The 10,634-nt window shown below is 42.2% G+C and overlaps 1 protein-coding gene across 1 annotated transcript in view; it reads left to right on the forward strand.

The window, feature by feature from the left end:
• The first annotated feature begins 700 nt into the window (after nucleotides 1-700).
• The window catches only part of TMEM244 (transmembrane protein 244), a 49,662-nt gene continuing 39,728 nt past the window's right edge, over nucleotides 701-10,634 (forward strand). The window contains exon 1 of the mRNA XM_063443144.1: nucleotides 701-784. Coding sequence (XP_063299214.1) covers nucleotides 752-784 — 33 coding nt within the window. The 5' untranslated portion in view covers nucleotides 701-751. The remainder of the gene's footprint in view (nucleotides 785-10,634) is intronic.

The raw sequence follows: 10,634 nt of genomic DNA on the forward strand, positions 1-10,634 counted from the left end.
GGGTTACCTAATGTCAATCCTGTGCATATTTTGCATCTGTAGTCAACGCACAAAGTGTCCTTAAAAACACACTTGCTAAACACACATACATATAAGGCATCACACATATTATAAACACATACATCATTTTATATGTAAAAGAATGGTAAGGTAAATATGGGTGGGGAGTGCATAACTAATTTTAGTTGTCTCTCAAGCTTCATTGTGTTTCAGGCCAGACAGCATGGAATATGATATATATCACAAGAAAGAAAAATTTTAGCAGCACCTATCTCAGACCCCCCTGGTAAAACACTTCATAGTGCATATAAAATAAATGTTCTTTGTTTAAAAGTAACACTTTTGTTTAGACTATTCTGTTATTAATAATAATAATCTCTAATTTGTTCACTTTAGTTATATTTATGTAGGGATAATATAACCTAGCAATTGGCTTCACACCTTTGGTCATATTGTGGCCACAATAAGCGTAAAAATTCCAGATAATGTTTCTGTTTTATAATTGTAACTAAAACTTGCACAACAATTTGTTACTGAACACAAGCTCCACATATCTCTGGGAATTAAACAACAAACGCATAGAAGGTTCTTTAGCAGATTATCCTTCCAGATGGTAGCTGACTTTGCTAGGCTCAATCCCATTAAGCTAGCAAGACATACATTTATCTCAAATACAAGGCCTTTTTGCATGCTTGGCTAGAGAACAGAGATAATATTACTGCTACAGCCCGTCATATTGTAGAATGCACCAATGCCTCTCAAGATCAAAGTATCGGAGACTAAGGTAAAGAGATATGCTCAACACCCTATGTTTATACAATTTTAAACTATTTTTGTATTTACTTTCCTTTGAAAAACACATTTGCGCTGATAATTCAAGAATGTATTTGCAGGGATACTGTGATTTTGTGTATCAAAACGTAAAAGAAAAACAGTTTGACCTAGCGAATTTTCCCATTGTGAAACCTCATTTCTTGCACTTATTCACTAAACAATGATTTTGATGAGCTGGGGAACATATTGCAACGTTTAGAATAATATAACTGAGTTGGGAAGCAGTTTGCATCAAATAATGCAATCATGTTGTTTAATAAGTCATAGTATAATAATCTCAGGTTTAATGGGGTAAATTATTATTCTGGTTCTGTCAGATGTATTCAGCAACGATTGAATTGTCCAGAATTCAAAAAATAATTCACATTTTATGTCAGGAAAGCTGATCTAAAACCAATTTTACCAATTTGCTGTTTTGGATTACAACTCTTTTGTGAATTTACTTTGAATTCCCAACAAATTACACAATCGTGAATAACCATACCTGTTTGCATTTAATTACTACTTTAAAGGAAATGCTGCTTACAATGCCAACTACCCCTTGGTAATGTGGCACTTAGCCCCTCTCCACCTTTCTTTATCAAGCTATGGCCTCTTGTCATTCACATTCTCCAAATAAATATCTTTAAAACTCTTTTAAGGCTTTAAAACATATGTTTTTACACGGCTGACAAAACATTTCATATATAAAGAAGCTTAAAGTTTAACTAGTTTTTTGTAAAAACTTAGCATTAAGCCTACAAAAGCCTTAAGGGTGTATTAGAATTTCACATAAATAAGTAATCACTTTGAAGTCCAGACAGCTTGATTAAAATCAGAAAACAGTCACTTCATATTAATGTTAGAGTGACTCCTCAGTTTTCCTTTCTGGATTTATGAATTATTAGTGGCATAAAAAGATGTTACTGATATTTCCATTTTTTATTTAAAAGTATTATCACATTAAAAAAAGTTTTATTATTTTTAAAGCAGAAACCTTCAAGGCATATATCTTAACGAACACAGCCATTCCCAGTCTATAAAAACATCTACCACCTATACGGAGCAATAAAAAAACAGCTTCTAAATACTAACTATTGTTTCAAGCTACTAAAAATGTTTATGCCTTAACCCCTACACTAGAGAGCACATTTTAATTAAAAAAAATATATTAGCATAACATTTACTTGAAGCAATTGATGCATATCTAGCATATAAACATATAACACAGCAATGTGTGCAGATTGCTTGGCAGACAAATTTTCAATTAAAATTATGCATATTTACACAGTTTTTATTTTTCACTTATTTGTTATCCCTTTCTATATAATATTTTGACAACTAAAAGCTTGAGACTGCATACAGAGTAATTTGCCTTGCAATATTTAATAGTATAAATGTAAAGGTACATTTTTTTAAATGTATAGTTAATGTGATAAAAAATGGTCAAATAAATTGTTTATAGGTACTTACGAAGACATTGAAGGCATTACTTGCGTCTTACTGAAAAGGGAACAGCATGTAAAAAGAAAGTCTGCATTTGAGTAAATGCAGTTAATATATTTCTAAAATAAAGGTGTTTAAAACTGCTATGCAATCTTTATGTGTATTTATCAATGTAAGGCGGACAGTAAAATGGCAGAGTTCATTCATTCCCCCCGGTCCCCCCATCATTGCCTGTAGAAATCATGACCCATGGAAACTTCCTGTACTGTTTAAAAGCAGAGAGTGAACTTACATTTTCAGTAAATGTACAGGCATTATATCAGTGACTAGTGACTTCTGGCAGAGGTGTTTGTTATTTTACAGGTTTACAGGCAATCATGCATAGAGTATAAACTTTTGCAGAAAGGTCTGCCCAAAGTACTGACTGGTCAGTCTGTCGTAATTGCATACCAAACTGCATTTTAATCATTCAGGCTAGCTCCAGAAGGAACACAATTTGGGTTAGAGGCCTACCTGACAATTCTACACCTATTGCTTCATTTCATTGCTTACACAATTTTATTGAGTGTCTATATTGTTGTTTATATATAATGAAAAGGACCAATTAAATGAACACCACAGTGGTAAAATGAGAGCACCCTCTCTTTACTTTAAAACAGGGATTTTGGGGCGGGGCCTGACCGCCATGCTAGCCGGTCGCATGCCACAGCAGCTCCAGCAACTTTTGAAGCATTAATCTATAACAAGAAACTTTTGCCCTACCCGACGACCTACAGAGGTGGGCCGGCACATGGGGAGACTCTGGAACCGGGGAGAGGCTTGCGACTAACGTTTTAGTCCCCCGGAGAGACACGCACTGCTCCTTCTGGATGAGGCCTACTCAGGCGGTGAGCGAGACGGACGGCCGCCGCCCGCTATCCTGCCCGATGCTGTCTGGCCAGACTCCCTTAGCTGAGCGGACCGGGCCCTGTTCCCCCCCTCTGGGCCGGCGGGGGTGATCCCGGCCCGCACCCTATACGCTCTGCAGCCTCAGCTACAACGAAGCACCCGGGGCCCTGAAGGACCGCCAACACGCAGACCAGGCCACGAGCCATATCTAAAATGGCGGCGCAGTGACCCTCACCCTGCTGGTTCGCACAGATACCTGCGGCTCCCGGGGGGATGCAAACTACACAAGCCCTGTGGGTCTGGAAGGCGACTACAAGCGGACACATGCAGCCACCCAGATCTAATAGACAACCCCCCCGGGTCTGCTCAGCCGACCTGCACAGAATACACATCACCTCCATAACGGTACAGCGACACCTAACTGCAAAACCGCAAGGAGAAGACACCAAACAGCTGGAGGAAAGCGGCTGAGACAAACTCTTCAGCGCAGGGGGACTTACCAACCTTCAGCAGCCACAAAACAGAACCCAGGCAGACGGGACTTGAGGAACCAGCCTGAGTCTCAAAGCCTGCCCAACATCCCTCCTGGTAACAGGAATACCTAACTGCACGCTGGCGAAGCTGTGGGGTGCTCACACAAGCGACTACTCTCAGGACTCTAAGTTCATGTTAAACTATGTTCTAAACAATCGCAACAGCAAAAGCAGGATAGAAGACCTTAGCAAAGTTAACCCACGAGTAATCAGTCACTTAAAACTGGCGCAAGTATCGTCTAGTACCCTTACCCTGTATATTCACATTGCAAGCTATACCTATATTGACACAGCCTAAAAACCTTATGTCTAACTAGTACAGCGATGTTACTTTATATTACAAGCAAGATTTAGCAAGGTTCACCTAGCATGTTAACCCATAGGTTACAGGATTAACCAGTTCACTAAATGACCAAACGATGAGAATAGCAGATTTCCTGTGTAATCAGGTTCTATAACTAACAAAAAAGTGCTATGTACAAATGCCACGATATTGTGAAATGTAAAATATGTACTACTTCATTGGCTTGGACTAGCTATTGTGGCTTGACAAGCGTGTGTGTAAAACCTAAGCACTGCAAAAATAAAGAATTAAAAAAAAAAAAAAAAACAGGGATTTTACTCACCTTTTTTTATGGCACCACGCCATTCTCACTGTGGATGGCCCTGCCTTGCTCAAGTTTGATGACCTTAGACAATCTAATGCTTTCCCATAGGAAAGCATTGGGAGGCAATTGTACATCTCGGCAAAATGCTGTACCTTGCATCTTTATGAAGAACATTCAGTGTTTCCATGTATAGCATGGAGACGCTGAACAACTGTGCTGCACACTATGCAGCACTGACCTAGGAAGGACCTCTAGTTTCCATCTGAGTGACAGCTACTAGAGGTGTTAATAGATAGTAATGTTAACACTGCCTTTTTTCTTAAAAAGCCTGCGGGGACATGAAATAAACACCAGAACAACTTCATTTATATACTGTAGTTGTTTTGGTTACTAGTATGTCCCTTTAATTATTCTGACCCTGCTACTATACTCTATCAGGGTATTTTTGTGCATCTTATATTTTTTTAGCCTTGGGGCCGTTGGCCTGTTGGTCCTTGGGCTAGATGTGCTGTCTACATTTGCTGCAGCGGGCTGGCCTCAGTGGCCGGTGCTTGCCACTCCTCACCTTTTTTTGGTTGAAATATATATTGCTATACATAAGCTTTCCCAATAAAATAATGGATGCCAAAATGCATTTTGCTACTTCTAGCATCCTCAGTTGGCTTTCTTCACTACTTCAAGCTTCCTCAGCAAAATTATTTTTGCATTCATTATTTTATTGGGACAGCGTGTCTATGTGCAATATATATATATATATATATATATATATATATATATATATATATATATATATATATATATATATATGTGTATATATATATATATATATATATATATATATATATATTATTTTTTTTTTAAATCTATTTATTGTTTTATCAAATTGATGTTAAATAAGGTGTTAATTTAAGCACTACTGGTATCCCACTGATTCCCAGGTCCAGAACCTGTCTAAGGGGGAGTATCACCCCACAAACTGACAAAATAAATATTTTAATCTGATAGCCAGGGATCCAAAGGCTCTGTCTAAGCTGAGCTGAATACCATAAATTTACCAACTGTGCGTTATTTAAACAGACTATATAAAAGCTTACATTTTCATCAATTTGTAACTCCCAAGTGACCACAGACCTGAAGTCTAATCCCTCTCCTTTTATATAACAAAATGGCTATATCTATGATCTCTAAGGACCTGGCTGACTATTTAACTCTTAATTCATCCCCGTCCTCACTGAGAGCTACACAGAAAACAATTATATGAGGCAAACGGATCTTACAAAAAGCAGCATCCACCCCTTACTAAGTATAATGGATTAACTCCAAAGACTAGAACAACTAATACCAGGGCCGTACTGGGAACAGAAAGCAGCCCTGGAAAAAAAATATTTCAGCCCTCTAATTCATTGTGTCATATAGTATGCTTGTATTGTTTATATGTATGCACTTTGAAGAAGACTTTTGTCTTACCTGCAGCCCATCGCTCTAGATGATCCATGGGTGTTACAGTGCTATAACCACCACCCTCCAGGATGCTCCCTGTCCGTTGTGACTGCCTCTGCTTGGGGACAATTCTTTAAGAAGGGAAACACTCCATGCCAATATCAGCATATCGGCATCAGTGTGTCAATTGTGTAATTTCAGAAAATATATATATTAAAAGAATGTCCCACATTAATAAATCACACTAGTTCAATGGCACACACACACACACACTGACTACAGAAAAGCTCACTGACACAAAAGAGCTCACTACAGACAAGCTCACCGATAAACACAAAAGCTCTCTGACACATGCACAAGCTCACTACAGACAAGCTTACTGCCGTACACAAATTCACTGACATTCACTCAAGCACACTAGAGACAAACTCAGTGACAAACACAACCTAACTACAGACAAGCTCACCACACACACAACCTCTCTGACCAACACAAGCTTGATAATGACAAACACAGAAGTGCTCTGACCCACACAAGCTTACTGACACACAGAAGCTCTCTGATACACACACAAGCACACTACAAGCTCACTGATACACAAGCACACTACAAGCTCACTGACAAACACACAAGCACACCACAAGCTCACTGATGCACACTACAAGCTCACTGATATACACAAGCACACTACAAGCTCACTGATACACACATGAACACCACAAGCTCACTGATGCACACTACAAGCTCACTGACACACACACAAGCACACTACAAGCTCACAGATATACACACAAGCTCACTGACAAACACACAAGCCCACTGATACACACACACAAGCACACTACAAGCTCACTGATACACAAGCACACTACAAGCTCACTGACAAACACACAATCACACCACAAGCTCACTGATGCACACTACAAGCTCACTGATGCACACTACAAGCTCACTGATGCACACTACAAGCTCACTGATACACACAAGCACACCACAAGCTCACGTATATACACACAAGCACACCACAAGCTCACTGACAAACACACAAGCTTACTGATACACAAGCACACTACAAGCACACCACAAGCTCACTGATGCACACTAGAAGCTCACTGATATACACAAGCACACTACAAGCTCACTGATACACACCACAAGCTCACTGATATACACATGCACACCAGAAGCTCACTGAAGCACACCACAAGCTCACTGATACACACCACAAGCTCACTGATATACACAAGCTCACTGATACACACACAAGCACACCACAAGCTCACTGATGCACACTACAAGCTCACTGATTTACACAAGCACACCACAAGCTCACTGATGCACACTACAAGCTCACTAATATACACAAGCACACTACAAGCTCACTGATACACACCACAAGCTCACTGACATACACAAGCACACCACAAGCTCACTGATACACACACAAGCACACCACAAGCTCACTGATGCACACTAGAAGCTCACTGATATACACAAGCACACTACAGGCTCACTGATGCACACTACATGCTCACTGGTACACACACAAGCACACCACAAGCTCACTGATGCACACTACAAGCTCACTGATACACACACAAGCACACTACAAGCTCACTGATACACACCACAAGCTCACTGATATACACAAGCTCACTGATACACACACAAGCACACCACAAGCTCACTGATGCACACTAGAAGCTCACTGATATACACAAGCACACTACAAGCTCACTGATGCACACTACAAGCTCACTGATGCACACTACAAGCTCACTGATACACACCACAAGCTCACTGATATACACAAGCACACCACAAGCTCACTGATACACACACACGCTCTCTCTCTCTCACCCTCTCTCTCTCACCCTCTCTCTCTCACCCTCTCTCTCACTCACTCTCTCTCACACTCTCTCTCACACTCTCTCTCACACTCTCTCTCACACTCTCTCTCACACACTCTCTCTCTCATCCTCTCTCACACTCTCTCTCATCCTCTCTCACACTCTCTCTCTCATCCTCTCTCACACTCTCTCTCTCATCCTCTCTCACACTCTCTCTCTCATCCTCTCTCACACTCTCTCTCTCATCCTCTCTCACACTCTCTCTCCCTCTCTCCCTCACCCTCTCTCACCCTCTCACACTCTCTCACCCTCTCTCTCTCCCCCTCTCTCTCTCACCCTCTCTCTCTCACCCTCACTCTCTCTCCCTCTCTCTCACCCTCTCTCTCTCACCCTCTCTCTCTCCCTCTCACCCTCTCTCTCTCACACTCTCCCTCTCTCACACTCTCCCTCTCTCACCCTCTCCCTCTCTCACCCTCTCCTCACCCTCTCTCCCTCACCCTCTCTCCTCACCCTCTCTCCCTCACCCTCTCTCCCTCACCCTCTCTCCCTCTCTCCCTCACCCTCTCTCCCTCACCCTCTCTCCCCCTCTCTCTCACCCTCTCTCTCTCACCCTCTCTCTCCCTCTCACCCTCTCTCTCTCACACACTCTCCCTCTCTCACACTCTCCCTCTCTCACACACTCTCCTCTCTCACACTCTCCCTCTCTCACACTCTCCCTCTCTCACACTCTCCCTCTCTCACCCTCCCTCTCTCACCCTCTCCCTCTCTCACACTCTCCTCTCTCACACTCTCCCTCTCTCACACTCTCCCTCTCTCACCCTCCCTCTCTCTCTCACCCTCCCTCTCTCTCCTCACCCTCCCTCCCTCTCTCACCCTCCCTCTCACACCCTCTCACACACCCTCTCACACACTCTCTCACACCCTCTCTCTCTCTCTCTCACTTTCTCTCTCTCTCACTTTCTCTCTCTCTCTCACTTTCTCTCTCTCTCACTTTCTCTCTCTCTCTCTCACTTTCTCTCTCTCTCTCACTTTCTCTCTCTCTCTCACTTTCTCTCTCTCACACTTTCTCTCTCTCACACTTTCTCTCTCTCACACTTTCTCTCTCTCACACTCTCTGTCACTCTCTCTCTCACACTCTCTTTCACTTCTCTCACACTCTCTGTCACTCTCTCTCCCTCTCTCTCTCTCTCACCCTCTCTCTCACACTCTCTCTCACTCTCTCTCCTCTCTCTCTTCTCAGTATCAATCATACATTTACCTGTCAATGGCAGTGTGGATTCTAAGTTCTCCCTCTCTCCCTCTCTTTCTCTCTCTATCTCTCCCCCTCTCTCTCTCTCTCTCTCTCTCTCTCTCTCTCACCCTCTCTCTCTCCCTCTCTCTCTATCACTCTCTCTCTCCCTCTCATTCTCTCTCTCTCTCACACACTCTCTCTTTCTCAACCTCCCTCTCTCCCTCTCTCCCACTCTCTCTTTCTCACCCTCTCTCACCCTCACTCTCTCACACTCTCTCTTTCTCACCCTCTCTCTCTCTCTCAGTATCAATCATACATTTACCTGTCCCTGGCAGTGTGGATTCTAAGTTCAGTGTGAGGTTCCTTCGTGAGGTGCTTCCTTTTCCTGTACTTCCTTTTCCTGTGTGAAAGTTCACCAGGCTGAGGCTGGTGGGCGGAGCTCCAGTGCAGGGGCTGGATCCTTATCAGACAGGCCGTGCAGAAGAGCTGGCAATGTGGGAGAGACTCTCTCTCCTCCCTGCTGCAGCTGGCTGCTACCTCTGTATGTGTAGCAGCCACCTCGGTAATTGTCTGCCCCAGGCCCCCAGCCTCCAAACAAAACCTCACAGGAGGGAAAAATGTGTCAGATGCTGCACTGCCTGCCCCAAGTCCACCGGCCCACCGGGAAATTCCCCGGTATCCCGGTGGGCCAGTCCGGCCCTGACTAATACCATCCTTTAGCAACTAGTTACAGTACAGGATACTATCCCATCACATATTCGGGGCCAATACAAACCATTGTGTGGAAATCTATTCACAAACCGGGCTTTACATAGGACACAAGGTCATGCGTTTAGACTGGAAGAAAGAAGATTTTGTCTAAGGAAAAGGAAAGGTTTTTTTTACTGTAAGAACAATAAGGATGTGGGATTCTCTGTCTGAAAAAGTGGTTGTATCAGAGTCCATGCAGATGTTCAAACAGCTACTAGATGCATATTTGCAAAAACAGAATATTCAAGGATATAATCTGTCAATGTAGGGTAATAACTGCTTGATCCAAGGATAAATCTGACTGCCATTCTGGGGTCAAGAAGGAATTTTTTTCCTAGCTTGTTGCAAAATTGGAAGTGCTTCAAACTGGGTTTTTTTCCTTCTTTTTGGATCAACAGCAAAAAAACAAATGTGAGGAAGGCTGAACTTGATGGACGCAAGTCTCTTTTCAGCTATGTAACTATGTAACTATGTAACATAGGCTCACAGATAAAACTAAGCCTTTGATGTGAAGCAGGCAAACCTTTTATGAGAAGGCTAATAAGATGACTCTCTTTTAGCCTATTGGCTTCAAACTTGAATTGCAACAAATATATCTTCAAAATCCGCTTCCCAGTGGTGAAATAACCCCAACAAAGATAGGTGACATTTACCTCCTTTACTTTCAATCTCTATATGATCACTTTTCAACTTTAGATGAAATTTTAATTGCCCAATAGACTGACTGATTTCCAACTCCCCTTTCATAATGTTGAGGCACAAAACTTTTTGGCTGTCCCTATAGACAATGAGAAGTTGTAAAGACAATTAAATCCTCTAATCCTAATGAAAGTTCAGGTCCAGATGGATTCACAGCTTTTTATTATAAGGAACTTGTTTTATCTTACTTCCATATCTGAGGAATATGTGCAACCACATTTTGAAGGGAAACTATTTCCCTTTAAAATGTTAACAGCCAAATATAATTATTGCTTTAATCTAAAAAAACATAATTTAGACCTTGGACATGGGGGAGAGGAGGGGAGAGAGAGGGGGGGAGAGAGGGGGAGAGGGGGGGGGAGAGGGGGAGAGGGGG

The sequence above is a fragment of the Pelobates fuscus genome, chromosome 2 (genome assembly GCF_036172605.1).
Source record: "Pelobates fuscus isolate aPelFus1 chromosome 2, aPelFus1.pri, whole genome shotgun sequence".
In the NCBI taxonomy this organism is placed as follows: domain Eukaryota; kingdom Metazoa; phylum Chordata; class Amphibia; order Anura; family Pelobatidae; genus Pelobates; species Pelobates fuscus.